We start from the raw sequence: 26,609 nt of genomic DNA on the forward strand, positions 1-26,609 counted from the left end.
AAAATGATTAGTCATTTTAATAAGTTTTAAATAGTAATTACTTCTTCCAATAAGTAGACAACAAATTGGTTTTGGTATTTACATGAAAGAAGATGTAAACAAGAGATAATGTAATCCTGATAAACAAATTTTGCAGCCAACTTAAGTTAAATCACAGCTCATAAACAGAGAAGATTCATCCGAGAAAATCAATACAGATTGTCTATGCATGTCAGTGTCTTCATTATTCAAGGACCGTTGTACTAAGCCTTGTTGTTAAGGGGGCGCCACCTATCATCCGTGTGTGCTCTGGGTATCTGGTAACCTTGCAAGGGCAACGATGATGGTGTGCCAAGCTGTAACATGAAACCCAATGTTAATTATAAAATTGCAATTCAAGAACAGCATTTACCCCGCAAGGTTTCATTGTATAAAACTTATTTTGGTCTCGTATTTGTTAATATCTATTTTAAAAATTGCTGTAACATCCTTACTCTAAAAAATAATCCAATGTGTAGTAAGGTCCTAAGGTCATATATTTTAAGAACTGCATGAAATTTGAAGTTATTATTCAGTCATTACATATCTCTCATTCTACAGCAATGAATTTGGTTGATATAAATTTAAATAGAATTCTAAAATACTCCTGAGTTCGTGTAAAATAACGTAAAGAAAAAATCAAATCATTTCCTTGACTGCATCAGCATTTCATAAAAATATTCACAACATTTTTAATGAAGATGATAATTCTACATCAGTCTTTGTAAAATAATAACGACTTCCGTTACCTCTCTAATTAGTTGTTCTAAAAAGCGTTGTTCTTGTAGAATTAGGTCTAACTGAGACATTACCCTTTTCTCTTCCACATGTTCATTGAATCCTCTTAGTACATAACGACCCTGGAAATAAATATTTAGTTTATTATATAAATATTTACGAATAAAGTTAAATATTCAGAATAAATAATCTTTGTATATTTTAGAATTCCTTGAAATGTGGCAATTGTTCTGCAATCATGTATTGCTAAAACGGTTTATGTAGATTTTTTTTTATACAAAATGTCTTAAAATGGACAACAACAAAATCAATTATACCTTGAATATTATTGAAAGTTTCACCAAGATCGAAGTAATTCTACATTTAGTTGCCCTATTACTAAGCAAACTTGACTGTTTTGTTGCGTTTTCATTGAACTATTATGAAGGAAAGGTATTATAACCAACTCTATTTTTACTATAAGGCAAAAGGACTACGTGGTCTTTAATAAAGCTTTTAATCTTGAAGCCAATAGATGTTTTTTTTTCTTCAGACAGGTATCTTATTCTAGATGTATCTAGATCATTAAAACACTTTTTCCCCTTCCGGAAATATCCATCAAGGTTTCTTTCAAGTATAGCAGTTCCATTAAGACATCTACCTTGAATGGTTTTCTAATCACGGCTTGTGCTAAGGAACCGCGTATCCGGTTATTGCAAGAATAATAAAGAATAAGAACCCTCTCTGGAATATCTAGATATTAAACCAAAATACCAGTAGAAAATTTTTTTACAAACTAGCACTAATTACTGATTACAACAGCTCTGGTTTAAACCAGATGATGTAGGCCAATACGGACTATAATGAAACATGCAAAGAACATGGTAATCGTATCAGCTCTGGTTCTAGCTGAAACCGCCCATAATCTATTTTAAATATAAAATCTTTATTCAGATCATTAATGATCTTGTCGGTCTGCCTGTGTCTGTTAATTGTTATTATTATTAATTAATATTTTTCTTAAAATACTGATAAATATTGAACAATATTCAAGTTAGAATAAATCTTTTTGTAAGTCAAATCTGGGTGTTTCATTACGTGGATTCTATTATCAAAACTTTGATTTATATTTCTAAAAAAAAATCTTTGTAAAGAATTCTTTTCATTTTAAGGACAATCCAAAGATTGCATCTTCTGGAAATACCCAGTGACATTAAGAAAACCTTATCCTATGATAAGGTATACCCCTGACATAAACATAACAAAAATACTCTAGTGAGCTTAAGTTTCTGCACATGATAAGGATATATTGCTGCATAAGTAAGAGAAGTAGACGATTGAAAAGTTGAAGTCATCACGTTTATCATAAATCTTTATTGTTAGGTTACCATTAACATCTTTTTCTAATAACAGATCCAAATATAAAACATATGTGTCAGATGATGTCTATGGTTCACTCAGGTACTTTTCTACTATAATTCAAGGTAATTTAGTGAAAGCAGATTATAAGTATTCTAAATCTAAAATCTGCTGATTCAGAATCTACAACAGTTATCAAGTTGAACACGTTGAAGGCACTTCATTCCGAATTATGATAATTCTCCATGATAAAGGGGAACTTTACAGTAATTTATGCGGTGATTGACTTCCTATGCATGGAGCATTGATTGCTTCCATATTTGTAAGCTACTTAAATTTCCCTGGGGAAAATTTAACTTTATTGTAAACTTAATGGAGGAAAATCTGCGTTGCCGAAGGTTAAGTATAGGACACTGATATATACCAATATCAGAGGATATAAAACGAGTCCAAATTTACTGAAGTTTACTGTATTTAACTTTAGAATAAAAAAAAACTTTCATTTTTCAATTTACTATAAAACTTTACTTTCGAAAATTTTTGAAATACATGTATTAAATTAAAGTATAAAATCTTTGAAAATTCTATACCAATAATTCTTATTATTGAATAATATGTAAATATTCAACATAAAACATATACATCTCCGTAGTAAAAATAATGTAATTCAAAGTGAAAACCTTGATTCTGTAACGTGAAACCTTTAATACTATAGTTAACTATAGTACATTTGTGTTTTTCATAGTTCCTAAAAATTAAGATGTGAAAATAATGAAAAAGTGATCACCATTTATTAACCAAAACAAAAAAAAGCAAAAAACAGAGGGAGATCAGATACCTTAGAGCAGTAAACAACCTCTCTCGAGGGGTCCCACCCACTGTGTATTTGTCTTGATCGGGTTAATAGAAAATCCATAAAGAGAATTCAGTGTGAAAAAATGGCCAAACAATTTGGATGAAATATGTCAGTCATCATTTGAATCAACGTCAGATTTCATTAACAAACAAGGTCAATGTTTCGCTCGAACTGCTGACTTCAAATTGATATCCTCGTAACATTTAATTATTTGTTAAAAGCCTTTTTTTCAAAATTGTTCTTACATAGAACATGCTCTTGCAGGTGATAATAGTAATTTATAAATTAGCCAAATCATATTTTGAAATATGGATATTAATTTTCAAATTTGTTCTTACGTAGAACATGCTCTTGCAGATGATAATAGTATTTTATAAATCAGCCAAATTATTATTTGAAATAAAGATATTAATTTTCAAAATTGTTCTTACGTAGAACATGCTCTTGCAGGTGATAATAGTATTTTATAAATTAGCCAAATTATATTTTGAAATATGGATGTAAATGTTCTTTAAATGTTCAATATTATGGTTTTCGAATTTTCAGTTCACCTTGGGTGTTGATTGAGGCTCGAAAAACGTTTTCTCTAAAAATGAATCTATGTTCCAAGAACTCCATTACATTGTATGCAGACGCCAATCAACTCTTAGAACATGTTTGATGTTGTCCTGCAGACATGCAATAGTGTTACAAAATTTTCCTTTATTTCCAGGAGGAGGAAAGGGGTCGAATATTAATTTTTTTTCAGCAGAAAACTTTCTTCCAAAATATCTTTTTAATATAATGCTAGAATATATATATCATTTATACAAATTCTTTAATTTAAGAGAGGTTATGAATTAATTTTTTGACATACATAATACAAAACAGAGACCACTTGCTCACCTGAATATTTTGTATTCCATTTAAAACATAAACATTTATGTTTGTTCTGGAATAACAATTACTGCTTCTTCAATAGTTACTCAAGGACAGAGGTGAATAGTTTTATAAACAAACAGCTTCATGTGTGTTTAACTGTCTATGACTAACATCATCTTGTTTTATCAGCTTGAGGGACATTTATGATTATTTTACAAATATAAACACAAATACAAATAAATGGCAATGGTTTTATCACCAAGAAAAAAATGAAACAATACATTTAATGTCCTTATGGAACAGAGCTGTAAAACTCTGTTATTGAAACCTTTTTTATCTTAAATGTGTTTCTTTTATCTTGCAAAATTTAAACAAAACCAGTTTAGAACTGGATTGGAATACACGTCCTCTTGTGAACAAGCTTTGTGGCAACGCACTTTGAGAAAATTACGCACTTTTTAAAAAAAATTGTTCAAAGTGTGTTAAAATTGGTTAAAATTGCTGAGTATTAGTGGTCTATTTCTCTTAAAAAAAATGTTGGAATAATAACTATAGTGTGTATTTCATGTTTTGTTAAAAGGCATCTCTTAAAACCACAAACACACACTCCTCCCAGGTCACCTCTGAAGTTTTCGGGAGAGATGGGGGGGGGGGGGGGTCCGCGATTGCTGTTTTCAATTATTTTCGATTATTTGCTCTTTAGGTAGTACTTCGTCATTTTCATATTTCACAAACAAAAAAGTTAAGTTTATGTCGGAAAGATATTAGAAATTGATATGAATTAAAAGAAATTCTCAGAGTTCAAATTTTAAAAAAATATTTCTGAGGCAAATCTTTCAAAGCAAGGATAGTTGCAACTCGTTTCATTGAAGGAAAATTGCAGTATGAGAAGAGGCTTCATTATGACTTCAAGCTATGTGTATATGTCATATAGCCCATTGCAAAAATTAGTTTTCCAAACTTAATAATGAAGAATTGGTAGGATGCAATAGACAGTATAGAATGGTATCTCCCAGTCCTTAGCAAAAAGGGGGGATTTAGAAGGGGAATTTATTTATTTAAATATTTATTATTTTTGATATTCAATATTAGAGTAGTCTTGTATTTTATTTTTCGTTTGAAATCATTCTACTCCGTAAGGACATTTTTAAAAATCCAGTACTTCGAATTTATACTTTTCAGGCATTTATGAATATAGTTTTGAAGTCATTCAGTATTATGCATCCTGCCACAGAAATTCTATAACAGAGGTTACATGTAATCACACTAATTTTATTTTATTCTTACAGAAATTATGTTTTCAATATTAAATTGTTGAAAGTAAAATGAAGATCCTTTTTAATGTATTATAGTTACCAAATAAACTGCCATGAATGACCCACTGGCGAATCCTGCAGCCACGTCTGTCCAATGGCTGGAACCGATTCCTAACTTCACCAGACCACACAGCAAAGAAAGCATGCAGAACATCACCGTGAGAAATGGTCGGAGAACTCGAACTGATCGACTCCGTAAAGCACCATGAACGTACGTCTATCAAAATATGAATAAGAGAATATATTATTTGAGATTACAATTATTATTAATTTTAAATATCAAAAATTATTCATATTTGACATTCTCTTCTGATATCTACATTGTTTTCAAAATGTTTTTAAATATAAGTAAACCAAAAATTTTAAAAGCCATTCAGAATATTTTTAAGAAATATGATGTGGTATCTTGTCCAAATGCCTGGTAAGGTACCTTAATTTTTTGTAAGGAAACTTCTTTTAATACCTATTCTTCAATGACGAATTCTTAGAAAAAATTATATATATTTGAGGAACGTGTCGTCTGACCTTAATTTTAAATATCAGTAGAATAACCTCTTATAAGAAATTTTAAAAGTGCAAATATTTTTAAGTAATTTATGTCTAGCTGAATTATTTAAGGTGTGTATAATTCCTTTGTGGACAAGTTATTAGCAATTTGACAATAACTTGAAAAAAAAAAGTAAATGTAAAGGACTACACATGCAAATATTTTGCTATGATCATTGCCGTTTTAACATTGTGGGACTGAACAATATTTAATTTTACTGTAAACCATAACTTTCTTAACATCTTTTACGTTGAAACTATATATTCATTTAACTTAAATGAAAGATGCAGACATATATTTTTATCACTTACATTTGGCGTTCATGCCTCCAAGTTGGTTACATACGTAAAGGTGAATCTAAATTTGGGTAGGCAATGAAAAAAGTTGCTGATACAAGAATATCAACAATCTCGTTTAAAAATCAATACTTAGCAAAGGACAAGATAGGGTAACGACCAAATCTGGCCCCTTATTCGATATAAAAATCAAAACACTCGTAAAATTGTGATAGTTTGTAGTTAAGAACTTAAAATGATGCTTGCTTTAAAACCAACACTAATTTGGTTTCAATGTTTACATTCAAGTTACTACAGGGTGCAGAAGTAGGACATTTTCCCGAATGTTCTCAATTCTGCTGGAATTTCATCATATTTGAAATACTTTTCTCTTCGGAAAACATATATAGAGCATACGCTTGCCTATCTAAGATTTTTACACATAACTTCATTTGATACTAGTGTAAAAGAAGTGTAATAGGCAAGTTTGTGCTCTATGTTTTCCAAAACAAATGTGGTGTAAAATCGGTGAAAAATTGCATAAAAATGAGAAAAATCGAAAATTGACCTATTTTCTGACCTCTTTGTGATCTCTCTGTATTTCAAAACTTAGAACCAAAGCTCATTCTGTGGCAGGGGTGACAACAGCTTTTTATGGATAAACTGCTGCATCATTCTGAAAGACACCCAAAATCAGGGACCAAAAAGGGGGCTTGTCCTTTATGGCGATACAATAACCGTGTTTGCAATTGCAATGTGTCGTGAAGTCAAATTTCGACTGAAGTCTTTGTTAGGTCATTATATTCACGCAGAATTTTCTACATAAATTGGCGTTCAACCAAACCTGATGTGAAGCATACGAAGGATGTGACCGGGGGATGTTTACTTCTCAATTTAACCTGGACCCCCCCCCCCCCCCCCCATGTCTCCAGTAGTTCGTTTTGATTTTTTATTATTTGTATCATGTAAAATAATAATAAACTTAGAAGAAAAAAAACAGTAATCAAACTCAAAAGTCCATTCAAACAATAAAAATCAGGAGCAGAGCAAACAAAAAGATGTCTAAACAATAGGGAATGAATCTAGTACCATCTCCTGCCGATCTGTCACATCTGCCGTGTGCTTCTTGTCATAATCAGAAATAACGGCACAATTCGTCGACAATTCAGTGTGTAAATAATGGTCTAATAAATACATGTACTAATGAAAAACCTCAGCCAGCATGTCACTTAATGAAAGATTGTATTTGCAGACAAGGTCATTGTATTGACCAAAGAAACTAATGACTTTTCTTAAATCCTTTACAAATACAGGTACATCGCAAAATTCATAGCTATGTCTGAAGGTCATACGCAACGCAGTTTGAACTTTATTGGGTTCTTCCATGGAGTTGAAGAGTTCCACTAAAAGAAGGACCTATGTGCAATACTTTTAATGTCTATATATGGATTTGTACACCTCTTATAAATCAATTTTTGCTGAAAAAAATCAGGAATTTATTTTTGTAATTTTTGTACAGCTTTCTTTGAATAATGCAAATTTTTTCACAATTTGATATCTTTTCAAAATCCCTGGTAACGCATGCAGATTTTTTGTCAAAGAACATGTAATGGTATTATAAGTTTAAATTCAGAATATCTTGAAAAATTATCAGTAGGTAAGGTATCTTGCGTAAGTCCTTAAATTACTTTATTCTCTCTGGTCTTTATTGAGTTTCATCAATGGTAACGAAGTAAAAAAAAACTTTCAATTATTATAAATATTTTTATGTATGTTATATATTGAAAGTTTCTTTATTTAAATACAATAACAAAGGAGAAACTTGAAATATCAACAGATATCTCAAAGATAACATTTAATCATTGACTTCTTTATTTGGCTAGATTGCTTTTAGTAATTATTAATGTTTAGTTTTGAAAAATTACAATAACAAATCAATATATCGTTCAATTTAAATTAGTTCAACTCAGATCCATATACAAAAGAAATAAAATCCAATACGCTTGCACTTTCATATTATATGCGAATCCTGGCAATTTTTGTCTCTGGTTTCATGTAATTTTTTTAAAAGGCACTGATGTTTATAATATGACCAATAATTGTAATATAAGTTCAGTGATTTTGATATTTTTGTGAAAAAAAATCTGTTAACTATTCAACTCCTACTCACAAACTATCGTGACAGGATGATTTTTACCCCTTTGTTGCTTACCGAAATAAACATAGCAGCATAAGACGATAACGCAGCATCCATGGAGGGAAACGAAGACCTAAAAAGGCAACAGAGTATTACGAGATAACTCCTATATGCCAACATTAGCTACAATTAATCAGTTTCTCTCTGCGGACAAAACTATGACAAGACAATAAAACGGCAGGGAATCGATTAGGCTTTCAATGCATTAAAAATGAGTTTGCCTTTTCATTGATAGCATACAATGGAATTAATGAATGCCATCAACAAATGGGACTCTTTCTGATTATGAAATGTTATTTAAAGGAAAACAAAGTGGATAAAAATAACAAAAAATAAAATCAGATGGTTTAAATTCATCAATATTTGGTTAATGTGTGACAAATCCTAAGGGCTTTAATTGCTCAGATCTTTTCCACTCAAAAATCAAACCTAAATACATGTAACTAAATAGCAAAACAATATTCGTTTTTGATAGACTTGTCTTTGGCTTAGGAGACCAACACTTCAAACTCGGTGTTATAGACAGAAAAGTTTGTGAACTGAATTTAAGTTTAGCTAGTGAGTTAACAGGAGGTTACTGGACATGAAGCTTAAGGGACAATGACCATTTCTTGCCTTAGATCTTATACAATCTTAAGTCATATGCACGATTTTGCTATTAACTTTTATTGAATAATTTATTTCTGCAATTCATTCCAAAAGGTCCTTTTACATATGAGAAAACGTTGATAAAGGAAGATCAGTCAAGATGAAAATATTCCTATTAACATGTCTTGATAATTTTATTTTTGGGAGGAAACGTAAGAATAATGTTTTTCTAAAGAATAAAGATATACAAGTATATATATATATATATATATATATATATATATATATATATATATATATATATATATATATATATATATATATATATATATATATATATATATTTTCTGTTTTTGCACAAGCATATGCAACCTTTTACAGAAATAAGTAAAAAAAAAAATATTAATAAAAACGGCATTATTTACATTTTTCAACTTTTAATCGATGATTTGCTTACGAAACACAATAATATTATTCCCTTTCTATATAAAAAGTCATTTGGCAAGCGAATATGAGTGTGTAACAAAAGCAGATAATGAACGGAATCTGATGCACGTATCCAGACTTCCGATTGACGTCAATATCTTGGGGATACATGTTGTTTAATATACACAAAGAAGACACTGTAAATACACCAATTATCACAATATAAAACATAAAAGAGTTTTTAAAAGTCCATCTCACAAGATGAACAAACTTTTTAAAGTGCATCAAGAAAAATCTATTTCGCCCTTATTGGGAAAATGTTAGAATATAGTATCATTATCTGTGATAATTTCTCGCAAGAACATTCTAATCTTTCAGAAAACATTCAAGTAGAAGCAGCTACAATAATTGTAGCATCCAAAAAATTCAGTCAGAAATGTTTTGTATTTATGCTTAGGTTGAAATCTGTTAAATAAATAAAGGAAAGGGCAAAAACATTTTTTTTTATTCTACAAGATAGTGTAGCTCCTCTTTATTTGAAGAAATTCTCCTACCTTTTGAGAATCAAAAGAACTCTAGAATTCTCATTTGAGAGGGGAAAAGGGAGAGAGAGAAAAAGAAAGAAAACTTTATTCTAAATCCAAAGAAAATTCATAAGAAACTGGTTTTACCGAACTTTGTCAAAACCATTATAGCTTCTTGCATATGATGTCTAAATATAGAATATTCAATAAAATTCATTCATTTCATGGAAAAATATATTATTTCAGATTATATATATAGTTTAAAGCATCAAATCATACCAATTTCTCTATGTACTATAAACTTTAATACTAGTATAGACCGTGTCGCAGGTGGATATAACTTTAATATATACCGTGTCGTAGGTGGATATACCTCGCATGTTTCAACGCCATCTCATCTTTTTCAAGACACATACTTTCATCTCCATGATTTTCGTTAAGTTTACATGCCGTCTGGTTTATTCTACAAACTTCTAAGAAGTTTGGTCGTAAACGCCCGGTCATAAGCTTTGTGACGTCAACAAAAACCATAAGAGTGAATGCTCCAAATATAAAAACACCTGTAAATACAAAGAAAGGTATTTTAAAATAATTATATAATGTTTATTAAGTGCAGGTAAATTATAATTAAGAATTTATTATTGATACAGATAGTTACTATAACTAATAGTGATTAAATCATAAATATTAGAAATGTTTGATCATGAGCCAGCTGTAAGCTGAAGGTTATAGGAAAGGGTACAGAAAGACGAACAAAAACAATACTCCCCTGATATTTCATCTCGGGTTCGTAAATATATACAAGTACACTGTATGCACTTTAGTTAATAGTTAATATCCTAGTCCCCCAGACATAGGATGATTTTAATAGGTTAATCTTCACAGGATAGTCGACTAAACAATAAATAATTAAAGGGATGAATTCTGTTGATAATGCGATAATCCTTTGATCTGTTCCAAGCATAATCATGTTAACTAGAGATGATGACAGATAAGAAAGCCTTAGAATTTAACCTTCAACATCCGAAACAAAATGAATCTGCATGAGAACAGTCACGAAGAAACATTGTCGTGAATGATGAAGGGGATTTTTATGATTTTCCAATAAACAAGAAATCGTGTTTGCTTAGTTTTTAACCTTTTTTAACCAAATTAGAGTCGATTCAAAATTATTTTACAATTAAGGGTAGAAATGTTGTGGGTTCCCGTTCAGTGCTCAAAGTATATTTACAGGAAGGGAAGTTTGATGTTATGCTGATCAGCACTATATGAGTTGGCGTTATCGTTTTAAGCATAAGCCACTGAAATCATCGTGATAGAAACACATTTTACAACACTTCCCCCTTTTAGAGCAATTCCATTCACTTAACATTTTGTTAACGGGCCATAAAACAGAAGCTCGAGAGATTCTGTTTTGGTATTTGTTATTAAGAAAGTGTGTCACGAAACAAGATGTCGATTATGTCTAAATCCGATCGTTGTAACGACCATCGATTGTCACGTAATTATGTCGCCAACCCATTGACAGTTCATTAAACATGCAAAGTGTTCAGTGGGTGAAGATTGGATTCAAATCATACAGGACGGGTAGTTCTAAATACCTATATTAATTTTTAAAGGGTGGCATATATGATATATTTGATCATGCAGGGGAAGCGAGTTTCATCAGAGGTAGATTGGAAATGCTTTCGCTAGAGGGGAGCAAAATGATGTTTAAATGACATACAGCATATCTTCATCTCTTTTAATTGACCTAACCAAAAAGTAACCCAAATTCAAGTCTTACAGCCAGTAATTGTTGGATATTCTAAAAGATGTTTATGTTAACAAAACTTTACATGATAAACGTGATGACTTTAACTTTTCTATCGTTGACTTCCCCTATCTTTAAATTAGCAATATACCCTCATCACCTGTTCACCTGCCCATAGGGTTTATGTTTCTCAGTTGATTAAATATTGAGAGCATATGCTCTACCTACGAACAATTTCTAAAGCGAAGCAAGCCATTGACAAACAAAAAAAATATCAACAGTCTCCTTTAAAATCCTCATTTCTCAAGTTCCATTGTCAATGCAATGACATTGACAGCAAAGACAATCTCTGATTTAAAAGTAGCGAATGTTGACTGACGATTTGAATTAAAACTAATTGTTGGGGCATTATTCACACAATGAACTGTCGTTTTATATTTTTTCATTTCCCTCATCAAGACAAGGATCACACGGCGGATGTGACCGGTAGACAGGGGATGCTTACCCCTCCATAGCACCTGATCCTACCCCTAATGTTTTTAGAAGTCGGCGTTTTGCTCTGTTCCTGATTTGTATTGCTTCAATGGACTTTTGAACATGATTACCGTTCGTTGTGTTCATATTTCATTCTACTGTTTGTCGTGAATCATTTATGTACTTCCACTTTTTCAAGGATCAGGGACAAGTAAGGATAAATAATTCAACAATCATTATACATGTAAACCGCGCTGTTAAAGTGTCAGAGACTTTCATCCATCATAACAATGAAGAACCTTCTATGGGTTGATATAAGAAAGATAACTCAGAACTCGAGTTTTGAGATACCGAGTACATAGGAATACTGCATGAATACAGTTGGTGCTATTTTGAGACTTTTATAGGATTTGGAAAAGGTATGGTAAACTTTTACTGCTGTGAGTCGAAAACCTTCATTAATTTTTCAAAAGCATTTATTTTCAAACAATTTGTTCCCTACTTCTGACTTACCTACAAACCTAACGAGTCTGCGTGTGACTTGTGGTACCCTGCAGTTGCGACAAAGAACTCGGATTGTTCTCTGGCGATCTTCAGCAAAAGCCCATAGTCCTACTTCTCCCACTAAAATCTGAAAATACATAACACATCTCTGAAATATGATGTCAACATATTATTTATGGAGATGATGAACTGATTTAATATATGTAAATTATTATCAGATGTATAAATTTCAAAAAATTATCAGTGAGTCTCAACCTTGATGAACATGTATTGACACTTTAAATGGCTGCATCATTTGATGTTTTTAAGTTGTTTGTTTACAGTTAAATTTTATGTTATTAATGTATTTTGGCTTATTTAATTTTTTATCCCTTCTCTTGTTTCTACACGACAAAGTATTTTTATGTTTCATAATCGAACGAGACAGAAATAAAGAAGAAAGTTTCAATGAAAGTTATGCAAGAAAATGGCAATTGTATGACGCATCGAAAGTAGAGAGGATGCAATAAAAGTACCTAGTACATCTTCTTTTATAAAAATCAAAAGTTCTGTAATAAAAAAAAAAAGGAAAAAATTTGCTTGTTTCAATAAAAGTTCTGCTTAGGAATAAAAAATACATGCAAATCCAATGCTAAAGTAAGTGCAAAATGTATATACATGCATGTGAAAAGTTTTTCACCAACAGTAATACTCAACTATAAATAGGGGAAGGCAAAAACTGAGAGAATACACGATGGAATCTGGCAGGTCCGAGTTGAAGGCGAAACCAATGAATTGTGAGCGTTTTGTCTGTCGACTGATGGACTCGTCCACACAGGAAAATGGCTGACGTCGGAGAGGAAATATTGTTGTAAATCTAGAAATGAAAACATTCACAAAAAATAACAGAGATTACATTCAATAGAACTCTTTACATGCTAATCAGATCAATCTAAAAAAAATTATATCATGTCGGAAGGGGATACTTATTCCTCCATGGCACCTAATTCCATCTCTGATGTTTTAGAGGCCAATGTTTGCTTTGTTTCAAGATGTGTATTGTTTAACGGACTTTTGAGCTTGAATGCTGTTCGCAATCTCCGTATATTTCATTCAACACAGAAAATTTAGGATTTGAAATGAACTTTTCTGAACGATATTGTTTTCGTTATTGGGTTTATTCACTAATCAAGCAAATTCTACTTCTAAACTTATTCTAAGTATTTCCTCACAACTCAGCCTAACCTTAAAGTTAATCCTAAAAATTAATTTCCTAAATTACTCATCATTAAAAACCCCTAAAATATGCAAAACATGCTTTTTTTTTAATTTTCCCCTTTTCAAATCTGTTCATTTTGATAAATTTTAACTGAAATCATCTTTACCTAAGTAAGAGTTCGACCAATACAATGAAGGCTAGGACTATAAGTTCCAGGAATGTGGTTATACAGACTAGAGAATGGGGCTCCTTCTGCTTGTTTGCAACACTTTCTTCTGCGCTACGTCTCTCTGTCCCGGACATGTTGGGTGGATTTCTTCTGTAGGAAAAAATAATATTTATTATAACATTTGTTGAAATAGGAATATTCTTTGGTTAAAGTCCCATTTTCTCAACATTGTTCGGAAATATTGTTTTCTTGGCCTGTCAGTCAATTAAATTATATTCTTCTTTATATTCCCCGTACATTTCAAGCACTGCTGGAATAATTTTTATAAAAGATATGTGCTATCTTGTAGATAGTGAATAAGGTTTCGGGCTCTAATCTTCACCCATTAAGTAAAATGGAGTCGGAATTTTACTTTCTACAAACACCTGTGCCACAGAACTTCTCTGAAATTTTGTAGAAGCTAATTCCTAATCTATACTAATAGGAATTTGATTTGTGATATGCTGTTATTGTTTAAACGGTCTAGGATTTCTGAATTTTGCATTTTCAGACAGGTGGGCAATTTTGTTCTATAAAGATGTTTTTCTATCAAAGTCAATTTTGGGGATTGAACAGCTTTTCCTTCTATTTTTTAAGAAAAAAAAAGTGTTTCAAGGCAGAAGGCAGAGAATGTTGAACATCCACCCACGTATCGAATGAACTGGTAGACATAAACTCTATATGCAGGTGATAATTGTATATTGATACATATATTGTTACAGCTGAAATAGAAAAGTTGAAATCACGATTCTCGTGGTTTGTTATTGATTTGAAATTAATATTGTTTTGTAGTAAAATATCCAGATATGGAATTACTAGTATACTTATGAAACAGGTGTGTCAGACTCCTGTGGCGTCTTTATTTATAGTTCAGAGGGATGTATTGAAACAAAGTAGAAAAAAAAATGAATATTCATTTGTTAATTGTTAAAACATCGTCAATTTATCTAAATGTTGAGTTGAAGACCAAAAAGAATTTTTTTTTCAAGTTTTTGAATAAGTGAGTCTGCTTCTAATGAATGCAAAAATAGGTCTGCGTTGTTACAACGCACTTTGAAAAAAATTTTCAAAGTGCGTTAAATTTGGGACCAAATTAACGCACTTTGAAAAAATAAAAAAAAGTGCGTTGATATCGACCATATTAACGCACTTTGAAAAAAAATGTGTATGGCTTGGTCAATATTCTTGAAAATTTAGGTATGATACAGTGTGAATAATTGAACCTTTTGGATAACTTTTCGGTGATAAGGTCATTTCAGGATGTGAAAGTGAGCGATTTGGATTTTTCCATACTTAGAAAATTCTTTCTCTCTTAATTGTTTACTGTACTTATTTTTTTCGAGTTTGCTTTCATTTAATGCAAACTGAAATTTATTGAAAGTTTTCAACGTCACACAAGTTATGCAAATACAGTTACTATAGTATGCAAATACATATATTTTGGTGTAGCACGGGCCTCAGTACCGGGGGGGATAGCCACAATTGTTTCGCAAAGATATACATAATATAGAAATTAAAATTTGGGGCTTACCTTAGGGTGGGGTGGGTGGGTGGGTAATTTTTTCAAAGTGCGTTGCCACACTGCGCGTATACCCGTAAAAATTCCAACAGATTGTAGGAAGACTTGTTCTCCAAGAACTAACTTGATATTGTCAATCAGAAACTAATGCATCTTCTTCAAAATCAAGTTAAGAATACTTGTATGTTCAACCAAAATGTTTTTTCAACAAAATAATTTTGCAGATGAATTAAAAAGTAGTTCCATTTTTTTTAAAGAAGTTGTCATTGATGCATAAAAAACTGGATTTTAATTTAACTTGGTGAATTGTTGCAAAAATTGTTGAAATTTCGTATGCTTTCATAATTTTTTTTGTAAAATTTAGTGATTTCAAATTCTGATGCTTATCCTTGGGCCAATTTTTGGACGAAAAACGACACTTTCTACAATTGCCTGGGTCCTTAACTCCTCTTTAAGTGGTTGCCAAATTATCGATATCTTCTGTAATATGAATAATGAGTCCTGTTGATGTGCTATAAGGTTTCAAAATTTTCATTTTTTTTTCAGAAAAATCTAATTTGGGATTGAAAACAACGTTTCCTAGCATACTCTTTTTAAATAGTTCATTCAAGAAATGAGTATAAGAACAACTACTAGTACATACTGCCTTTAGTTAGAAATACACGTGTTTGCCTCTAAATGACCTTTTCTTCGTTCTTTACTATATGAAAGAGCTGTAAAATTGTTCTGGAATTTATATTAATATGAATGCATCATACATAAAATAAATAAATCTACATGTATCATGATCATGTAAATTGCTCAGGTGAAATTGAGGCGCATGGGCTTCTCATTTCAGTATTTAATGAAAAGATTCATTACCATTCAAAAATTAAGGAAATGGAGCACAGATTCTGCTTATTTTTGTACACGATATTGATTATCAAACATATCCTAAAATACAATTTTGCTACGACATAAAATATGAAAGTAGTTTTGGAAATATTGTTTTGTGCAAAAATGAGTTCTGTGAATAAGGTGTTGAGCAGAGATTTTATTTTCTTCCCTGAAAAAATGAATTCTGTTCAAAGCCTTATTTATACATCTGCAGGATACAACCAACTGTAATCCAAAAGGTGATCTAACTACTAAAAAACTTTTGAAAAAATGTCGGACACGATCGGCATTTAGGAATAGAAAGAAAATTCCATCTAATGGAATTGCAATTCCTCAGAAAACCAATTTTACTTTTTTTTTTTAATCAAAGTTTTAAAGTTTTTTTTTTTGATTGTTTAGCAATTATGTATGTTTATTTGTATTATTTTGTATTATTATTATTATTATCATTTAACTGTTTAAGGTGGTTATATGGGTTGGTTGGGGCTGGGTTTTCTGTACATTTTGATTTAAATATACAAAGTACATTAATTAATTCAAGCAATATTTACAACAACAAAAAATTATGAACATGTTGACTGAAGTTGATGAAGCAAATATTTTGATTCCAAATGACACAAATTTTATTTTATAGTATTTTTTTCTCCATAAATAAACTTACATTACATTTGCATGAAAATAAGATTAAATAGATTTAAATAAATATTGATTATTTATCGAAGCAAGAGACAAACTTTACATTAAAATTCATTTCTCGTATATCATTCTTTTGGGGGACGGGTGGGTTTTTAAAAAATTCTCTAAAGCTTTAATTAATCTTAAGCTTGAAAACATAATTTCAAAGGTTTTATAGTACTTAATCAAAGTTCAAGAGTGTTCACTATAGTAAATCAAAGTTCCAAGTTCAGAATATACATGTAGTTTATGAAAGTTCCCAAGTTTTCACTAATAGTAAATCAAAGTTCCAAAGTTTTTACTACAGTTAATCAAAGTTCCAAAGTTTTCAAGATATTAAATCCAAAAGTTCCAAAGTTTTCACGATAGTAAATCAAAGTTCCAAAGTTTTCACTATAATAGTAAATCAAAGTTCCAAGTTCAGAACTCAATGAGACAATTAAGGAATGAAATGTGAAAGTTTTCAAGATATTACATCCAAAAGTTCCAAAGTTTTCACGATAGTAAATCAAAGTTCCAAAGTTTTCACTATAATAGTAAATCAAAGTTCCAAGTTCAGAACTCAATGAGACAATTAAGGAATGAAATGTGTACATGGAGGTTGAACAAATTTCCAAAGTTTTTTTACAATTAATCAAAGTTCCAAAGTTTTCAAGATATTAAATCCAAAAGTTCCAAAGTTTTCACGATAGTAAATCAAAGTTCCAAAGTTCTCACTATAATAGTAAATCAAAGTTCCAAGTTCAGAACTCAATGAGACAATTAAGGAATAAAATGTGAAAAATATATTACATCCAAAAGTTCCAAAGTTTTCACGATAGTAAATCAAAGTTCCAAAGTTTTCACTATAATAGTAAATCAAAGTTCCAAGTTCAGAACTCAATGAGACAATTAAGGAATGAAATGTGTACATGGAGGTAACGAACAAATTTCCAAAGTTTTTACTACAATTAATCAAAGTTCCAAAGTTTTCAAGATATTACATCCAAAAGTTCCAAAGTTTTCACGATAGTAAATCAAAGTTCCAAAGTTTTCACTATAATAGTAAATCAAAGTTCCAAGTTCAGAACTCAATGAGACAATTAAGGAATGAAATGTGTAAGTTTTCAAGATATTACATCCAAAAGTTCCAAAGTTTTCACGATAGTAAATCAAAGTTCCAAAGTTTTCACTATAATAGTAAATCAAAGTTCCAAGTTCAGAACTCAATGAGACAATTAAGGAATGAAATGTGTACATGGAGGTAACGAACAAATTTTGAGCTCAAAAGTCCATTAAACATTACAAAATAGGAGCGGAGCAAACACGGACCTATAAAACTGAGAGATATAAACTCTGTTTGCAGATGACAAAGATATATTGCTGCATAAGTAAGGGAAGTTTATCATAAAGCTTTGTTTTAGGTAACCATTAAAGTCTTTTTTCTAATAAAAGATCCACATGAGACAAATTAATTCAGTCAAAATTTGATCAACTATATACAGCAAAGTTAATTCAATTAAAGCAGCCATAGTGACTGTAACAAAAATAATAATAACTAACTAAAAAATCTTATCAATGAGTAATATTACTAAATCTTTGTTTTTTAACGTTTCATATAAAATTGTTTGATACTAATAAAAATACTATTACATGGTCCACATTGCCATAAAACAGCTAGGTGTTCAGCTATTGCAAATTCAAACAATAGTTTACGCATGTAACAAAAAAAGATTGTGCTGATATAAGTATTTTACTTGTGTCTTGAAAAACAACTTTAAAGGCTGGCATGGAAAATTCTTTAGATATTTTAACGATCGAAAGCATTCCATAATTTAAATCATTTTTACGTTTATAATTTGATTGTTCCGTGTGATATCTTACAAAAGCAATTTTGTACCACTAAAAATTAAAGTGTATCAAAGTATGGATCGATTTAAGGAACAACTTAAATTGTAGATCAAGCACAAAACAATAAAATATTTTTACCAGTGAAAAAAAAAATATCCGTCAACGTATACTTAGTCTTAGATTTTGACTATATATTGGTTACAACAACAGCTTTTTTAATTAAAGAGTTTAAATTTTGGGTCTTACATAATAACAAAAACATAGACTACTTTTAAAAAACTCTAAATGCAATACACTTCGACAAGATTGTTTTCTGAGTTATCAAATGTATGAGCTAACGAGTAGAAATTGTTTGCAGAATTCAAATACATTTAAATTCAATCAAAGTGTTATTAGAACTGAACATTTATTTAAACAAAAGAGGAGAGAGAAGGGAGAGGCCAGTCTGACATTCTTTTTTTTTTTTTTTTTTTTGAATATTCATAAGTCTTGTGCCAACTTCATTTCTACCTGAATAAAATTGTATTCACTAATTGACAATGACTATATTGTTTTTTTTTTAACATTACCAGTCTATGTGTATGTTGAGTAGTTATTACACCAATCCTTTGTCAAAATTGAATAAATGTTTAATTTGCTTAAAATTTCAATCACTGTGGATTCAATTATTTTTTTTCTTTGTATCACGTAAAGATCAAGGAGAAACTTCTAAGTTGAACTTTATTTTCCCTTGTGCATATAAACTGTGTATTGATTCAAGATATTAATTGCAAATAACTGTGAAAACGTCAATAATGGCGATGTAAATAATGACGAACCACTATCAAATGAGATTAGAAATACATATACTAATGAAGAACTAGACTCAGTGATAACTGAAGATGAGATAAAACACGCAATTGAAAATATTAAAAATAACAAAAGTTCTGGAAGTGATGAAATTTATAATGAATATATAAAATCCTCTGCTAGTATTATGTTACCGGTATATGTTATGTTATTTAATATTGTTTTTAACTCAGCAATTTTACCTGAAGCTTGGATTGTAGGTGATATATTGCCTATTTATAAAAATAAGGGGAACGACAATGACCCTGAAAACTATAGACCTATAACTTTATTAAGTTGCATGGGTAAATTATTCACATCCATCTTAGCTAAACGATTAAATAATTATGCTGAGCAATATGATATACTAAATGAAAATCAAGGGGGTTTCAGATCAAATTATTCTACAATAGATAACATTTTTACTTTACAATCGCTAATCGAATTATCCTTTTTATTGAAAAAGAAACTATATTGTGCATTTATAGATTTTAAGGCTGCTTTTGACAATGTATGGAGAATAGGACTATGGCAAAAACTCATTCAAAATAATATTACCGGAAAATGTTTTGAAGTTTTAGTGAAAATGTACTCTGAAAGTAAATCCAGAATAGCTGTTAATGATATGGTTACTGAATATTTTCCATGCAAAATAGGGGTACGACAAGGGGAAAACTTATCGCCCTTTTATTTGCTTTATTCCTGAATGATGTAGAATCTTTTTTAACTGCACATAACAATATTGGTGTCTCAACAATATCAAATGAGATTGAAAAAGAACTTGGTGTCTTGTTAAAAATGCTGATTATTTTGTATGCAGATGATACAGTTTTACTATCGGAATCACCCGAAGATTTACAGAATCAGTTGCACAATTTTTTATTGTATTGTGAAAAATGGAAGCTAGAAGTTAATATAGAAAAAACAAAAATAATGATTTTTTCAAAGGGACGTATACCGCATAAAGTTTTTTATTACAATAACAAAGAAATTGAAATTGTTAAACATTTCAAATATCTAGGAATTATATTCTCAACAACAGGCTCATTTATTAAGACAAAACAATATTCTACTGAAAGAGCAACGAAAGCTATGTATGGTATTTTGAAAAAGGGTACCCAATTACATCTTTTTCTTTATGACCAATTGTATCTGTTCGACAAGATTGTAATTCCAATTTTATTGTATGGTTGTGAAGTGTGGGGTTATGGTAATGTTGAAATGATAGAAAGAGTACATTTAAAATTTTGTAAAATGCTTTTTCATTTAAAACCAAGTACTCCAAATTTTATGATCTATGGTGAATTAGGTAGAGTACCTTTAAGTATACATATCAAAACAAGAATTATTGCATATTGGTCAAAAATTTTATATGGAAAACAATCAAAATATTGTTTTTTAATGTATAAATTACTTCGTGCAAAATTTGATAATGGACATGAATCTAAATGGTTAAAGAATTTGAAATCAATTTTAGACAATTGTGGATATAGTAATATTTGGAACCAGAATCAATTATTTAATAGAAATTGGCTTATTAAAAGTTTGAAACAAAAATTACTAGATCAGTTTAAACAAAATTGGAATTCAACCTGTAAAGATTCTTCAAAAGGTGTGACATATAATCTATTTACAAATTTACACTTTGGATGTCAATTTTATGTAGATAGCAGGTTAAATAATTATAAGAAACAAATTTTAGCTAGATTTAGAACAGCAAACCATAAATTACCCATTGAAACAGGAAGATGGGAAGGTATTGAAAGAATTAATAGAATATGTCTTTTATGTAAAAATGATCTTGGTGATGAATTCCACTATATTTTATGTTGTGAAAAATTAAAAGATGAAAGAAAATTGTACATTCCGAAATATTATTTTACAAGACCAAACATTATCAAATTTAATGAATTGTTTTCTTCAAAAAATGTTGGACTATTGAGTAAACTCTGTTCTTTTATTAAAATTTTAAACGAGAGAGTCAAACCTCCAGGTTAACATCAATGTAAACATATATGGAAATACTTGATTATAAGCACACTTTGTATATATGTTACATGTTATGCTCACGCATGTATGTATATATGTTATGATAATATGTATTGATCTCTGTGTTGTTAAATAACAACCAAAGAGATGTTAATAAACTGGTGGAATAAGAATTTAATTACGCTTAATTGTCAAGAAAATTTTAGCAAATTAATTTTAAAAGAATGTGATAAAGTAATATACATGTAATGGGAATATTGACATGAAATATAATGTCAATGAACGGTAGAGCTAAATGTTTCAAGGAATTTGCATTTTTTTTTTATGAGTAGATGTTCGCATTATGTTCAACATTCTCATTTAAAGTTTACTTTCTTGCAAATTCTATGGTCGATATAAAGAACTTATTAGCAAATACGATCTATCAATAATCTTGACTAACGATTTTTTATATCAATTTGTTAGACCATTTTTGTAACATTCAATTTTCTCGTTTGACCAATCAGGACGAGAACACGGTTGGTGTAACCAGAGGACAGGGGATGCTTATTCCTCCATGGTATCTAATCCCATCTCTGATATTTTAAAGGTCCATGTTTACTCTAAACCTGTATTTTTTCAGTGGAGTTTTGAACATAATAACTGTTCGTTATCTTCATATTTCATTCTGGTGGTATGATTTTGGGAAAACAGATTTTCACCCAGAATTGGCCTGTAAGATAAATAAGAACAAGCTTTTTTAAGTCTCACTAATCTATACAGGACTCAAGAGTAGTGTATTTGCAAAGTTTTTATGCTATCAAATCCACAATTCTTGGTTGTTATGAAACTCTGTTATCCCTTGTTCAGGTATTCAATATTTTCTATTCATTTTACTATATGTACATATATTTGCTTCACTGTTTTGTCAGTAACTGTTATTATGAGAATAAAGTTCATTCAGATTTTCATACAAAAAGTAGAACTCAATGAGACAATTAAGGAATGAAATGTGTGGAGGTAAAGAAAGTATTTGAGCTCAAGTCCATTAAACAATACAAAATAGGAGCGGAGCAAACAATGACCTCCAAAACATCAGAGATGGGACCAGGTGCCATGGAGGAATGAGCATCCCCTGCCGACCGGTCACACCCGCTCTGTGCTCATTGTTATGGTCGGAAAATAACGAGAAAAAATCCGTGGATAACTCAGTGTATAAATAATGGCCTTACAATCAGTATGAAAAAAGTCTGTTAGCATTTGACTCATCGCCGTGTGCTCCTTGTCATGATCGGGAAATAACGGAAAAATCCGTCAATTCAGTGTAAAAATAATGAAATAACAATTTGTATGAAAAACGTCAGTCAGCATTTGACTCAATGATAAACTGTATTTGCTGCTAAGGTTATTGTATCGATCGACCATAGAACTTACGAAATGATGACTTTAAACGAGACTGCTGATATTCTTGTTTCATCATCTTGTTTGTCATTAACTTACCTCGTTTTAGAAATTGTTCATACGTAGAGAATGTTCTTCAGTATCGATTCTACTGAGAGATATAAACTCCGTATGCAGATGACAAAGGTATAATGCTGCATAAGTAAGGGAAATTTATCATAAAACTTTGTTGTAAGTTAAACATTAAAGTATTTTTCTAAATAAATGATCCAAATGAGACAAATTAATTAAGTCAAAATTTTATCAACTATATACTGCAAAGTAAATTTTATTAAAGCAGCCATGGTGATTGCAACACGAGTAAATAATATCTAACTGAAAAATCTTATCAATAAGCAACTTTAGCAAATTTTTTTTTCCCGACGTTCCACATATAATCAACAACTTTAAAAAAGAAGAAATAATGTTGATACTAATAAAAAATACTTTATGCCTACTTTGTCATGAAAAAGGCGCTCAGTTGTTGCAAATATTCAAACAATAGTTTATGCATGTAATAGAAAAAGATAATGCTGATATACTAGTACCTACTTTACTTGTGCCACTAAACAACTTTAAAGGAAAGCATGGAAAATTCTTTAGATATTTTAACGATTGAAAAGCATTTCATAATGTATAAACTATTTTTACGTTGATAAAAATTGATTGATCCGTGTGATGTCTTACAGAAGCAATTTTGTAACACTAAAAAATAAAGTGTATCGAAGTATGGATCGATTGATGAAACAACACCTTTTAAAAATTGTTAGATCAAGCAAACAGCAAATTATTTCTTCTAGTGAGGAAAAATCCGTCTTACATATACTTAGTCCTAATTTTTGATCATATGTTGGTTACATCAACAGCTTTTCGGTGAGAATTAAAGTTTATTTAACTTAATTTTCCCTTTTGGATGTTACCTGTGTATTGATTCGAGGTAGAAATTGCAAATAGCTGTGGAATAAGAATATCATAACTACGCTTAATTGTCAAGAAAATTTAGCAAATTAATAAAAACAAATAATGTAATAAAGTAATATACATGTAATGGGGACATTAACATGAAATATAATGTCAATGAACGGTAATGCTAAAATATTTCAAGGATTTTGTATTTTTTTAATGAGTAAATGATCACATTATGATTTAAGAAGAAAATCTAACGTTATTAGCACTACATATACTACAGAATGAAAAATTCTGGAAATTAAGGACAGTTCTACAAATTATGAGCTGATCTAAAGGTAGAATTCTTCTCTGGTTTCTGACTCTAGATGAAATATTCAAAGTACATTTGCTTATATGTCTTATATACTTAGGTGTAAGAGATTTAAAAGATCATTTTTTTAATTTCCTCATCACAAATGTACAACTTTAAATAGAAATGGTAAACCGTGTTTGAAAACTAGCAGGGACTATATTTTTGGCGGAAAGGTGGCGTATGAAAATATCTTCTTTTTTTGCCTCTCAAAATTATTATAGAACAATGAATTTAGTTATAATTTTTACACAATCAAAGACTTTAAGAACTTTTCAAATGTAAGTTTAATTAATAATAATTAAGGGACTAAAGTTCTATATTCAAATAAATATGATTTTTCAAGCAAAATAGAACTATGTTAACATTATAACTTCCAATATAAGTACAAATTTGAGCCAAAAATCTGTCAAAAGTAGTTTTTTCTCTCTTAGTATACGGTCAAAACTTTGTTTTTGTATCAATTTACAAATATCTTTATGTGACAACTTTACCATTTATGAAAATGAGAAAAATTTAAATATATGAAGCATATAAAAAGAACTAATTTATCCTAAAAATTTAAGAAAAGTAGAGAAAATTCAGATTAGCCAATATCCATTTTAGTCAAATTATTTATGTCAATTTGGTAATATCATCTTATAAGGCCTTTATGGTAGAATCTTTTTACGCAAAAGAAAAATATTCAATCTTTTGAAATACAAGCAGGGATCGCATAACTGGTAACAGTAACTTTTTATTATTAATGTCCAGGAAAAGGGTAATGACCTTGACCTGATCTTGTCTCTAATACAAAATGGTCAAATTTAATTTCACTGATACTATCATTTTGTGATATTGTCTTCTTGATTCTGTGAAAATTTCATTACTTTTTAAATACATGAAATATGAGAAGAATCCTACCTTAAGGACAGATCTACAAATTATGAGCAGTTATAAAAATGATTATAGGCTTGTTCTACAAATTAAGGTCAGACGAGACGTTCCTCAAAATCTGTTTTTTATATCTTCGTAATGTATGAAAAATATTCAAAATTTAAATAACATTTTGATTTCTAAACCAGGTTCTAAACGTTTTTAAAAAATCCAAACTCTCAAACATTCGAAACTGGAAAATTATTTTTCTTCCCCAAAGGATTATATAAGAAAAACTACCCCTGGTATCTTTCAGAAATGCCTGGTAAGGTACCTCAATTTTTTGTGAGTAAACATGTTTAAGTATCAATACTTCAATGACTCCTAGAAAAATTTATCTATTATTAAGGAACGTCTCATCTGTCCTTAAGGGTAGTTCTACAAATTAAGAGCAGATCTACAAAATTAAGGTCAGTTCTGAAAAATAAGGGCAGATCTGCAAATTAATGTCAGTTCTGAAAAAAAGGGCAGATCTGCAAATTAAGGGCAATATGTATTAAATGTGATAGATTTTATATATATCCAATCCCTTTCTTATTAGAAATTACAATAAAATTCATGTATGTTCAAACTATCCGATACTACTACTTACAAGTATCACTGAAAGAGTTTTTTTAAGAATTATATCATGACCCAACAATTTACTTTTTGCTAACAACAAGATAAATCTTATTGATTTTTTATTATATGCTTTGTATATATTTCTTTAAATTTCTGTGGCAAATAAAGAACAAGTCACCATTTTCTTCACGATAACAACAACAAATTTTAGACGGAAGTTACGGTTTAACTCTGTAAACTTTAAAGCGAACCAGTATGGTGATATAATTTTTTAGGACTTGTTTATTTCAAGAATAATTACACAATAAAAGAATATTTCACGTTTTATCTGATAAAATATATCAAATATTTCTCTATTCATTTTTGTGGGAAAGTTTCAAAAACCGAGATTCTGAAAAAACTAAATTTCCTGGCATATTCTCGCTTGATTGCATTTATTTAGCAGGTCAGCACAAATGCTTTCAACTTACTTTAATCTTTTTTTTGTGACGATATTCCTTCCTAGAAACAGATGCTTTACGAAATGGAGCCTTTAATATCCTGCATTGGTCCCAAACTGAAAAGTCCCTTCTTTCCTATAAAATCAGTATTGAACTCCTTTCACAAACAAATACTAGTACCTTCGTGTGAGATCAAAATATAAATCAAGACAATAAAGCAAATGATGACGATCACTGTGAACAAAAATTTACATAAATATGAATTAATTAACCTCACCTTACGAATTCTTTGTTCTTTAGACAGCTTTTTGGGGTTTACAGAGGCATATTTTACTAGTTTAACCCTTATAATACCTTTAAGTGTAATGAAACACGGAGACCGACTTGTAATATGACAGATGAGAAATGAAAGGATGAAAAATGTTGTGTTTGGACATTAAAACAAAAATTGCATGAAATGTCTAAATGAGACAACATG

General features: G+C 30.1%; 1 protein-coding gene across 1 annotated transcript; it reads right to left on the reverse strand.

Moving 5' to 3' along the window:
- Positions 1 to 26,264, reverse strand: LOC134274066 (phospholipid phosphatase-related protein type 5-like). The gene is made up of 9 exons (XM_062756304.1): positions 26,158 to 26,264; positions 13,780 to 13,929; positions 13,112 to 13,271; positions 12,425 to 12,542; positions 10,058 to 10,244; positions 8,162 to 8,219; positions 5,168 to 5,344; positions 768 to 878; positions 1 to 335 (listed from the first exon to the last, which is right to left on the reverse strand). Exons 2-9 carry the CDS (start codon positions 13,914 to 13,916, stop codon positions 243 to 245), a joined length of 1,041 nt encoding a protein of 346 aa, XP_062612288.1. The 5' UTR covers positions 13,917 to 13,929; positions 26,158 to 26,264; the 3' UTR covers positions 1 to 242.
- Between the last annotated feature and the right edge of the window lie 345 nt (positions 26,265 to 26,609).

Source organism: Saccostrea cucullata, unplaced genomic scaffold (genome assembly GCF_032062105.1).
Source record: "Saccostrea cucullata isolate Sc308-1 unplaced genomic scaffold, CSIRO_AGI_Scuc_v1 ctg497, whole genome shotgun sequence".
Classification (NCBI taxonomy): domain Eukaryota; kingdom Metazoa; phylum Mollusca; class Bivalvia; order Ostreida; family Ostreidae; genus Saccostrea; species Saccostrea cuccullata.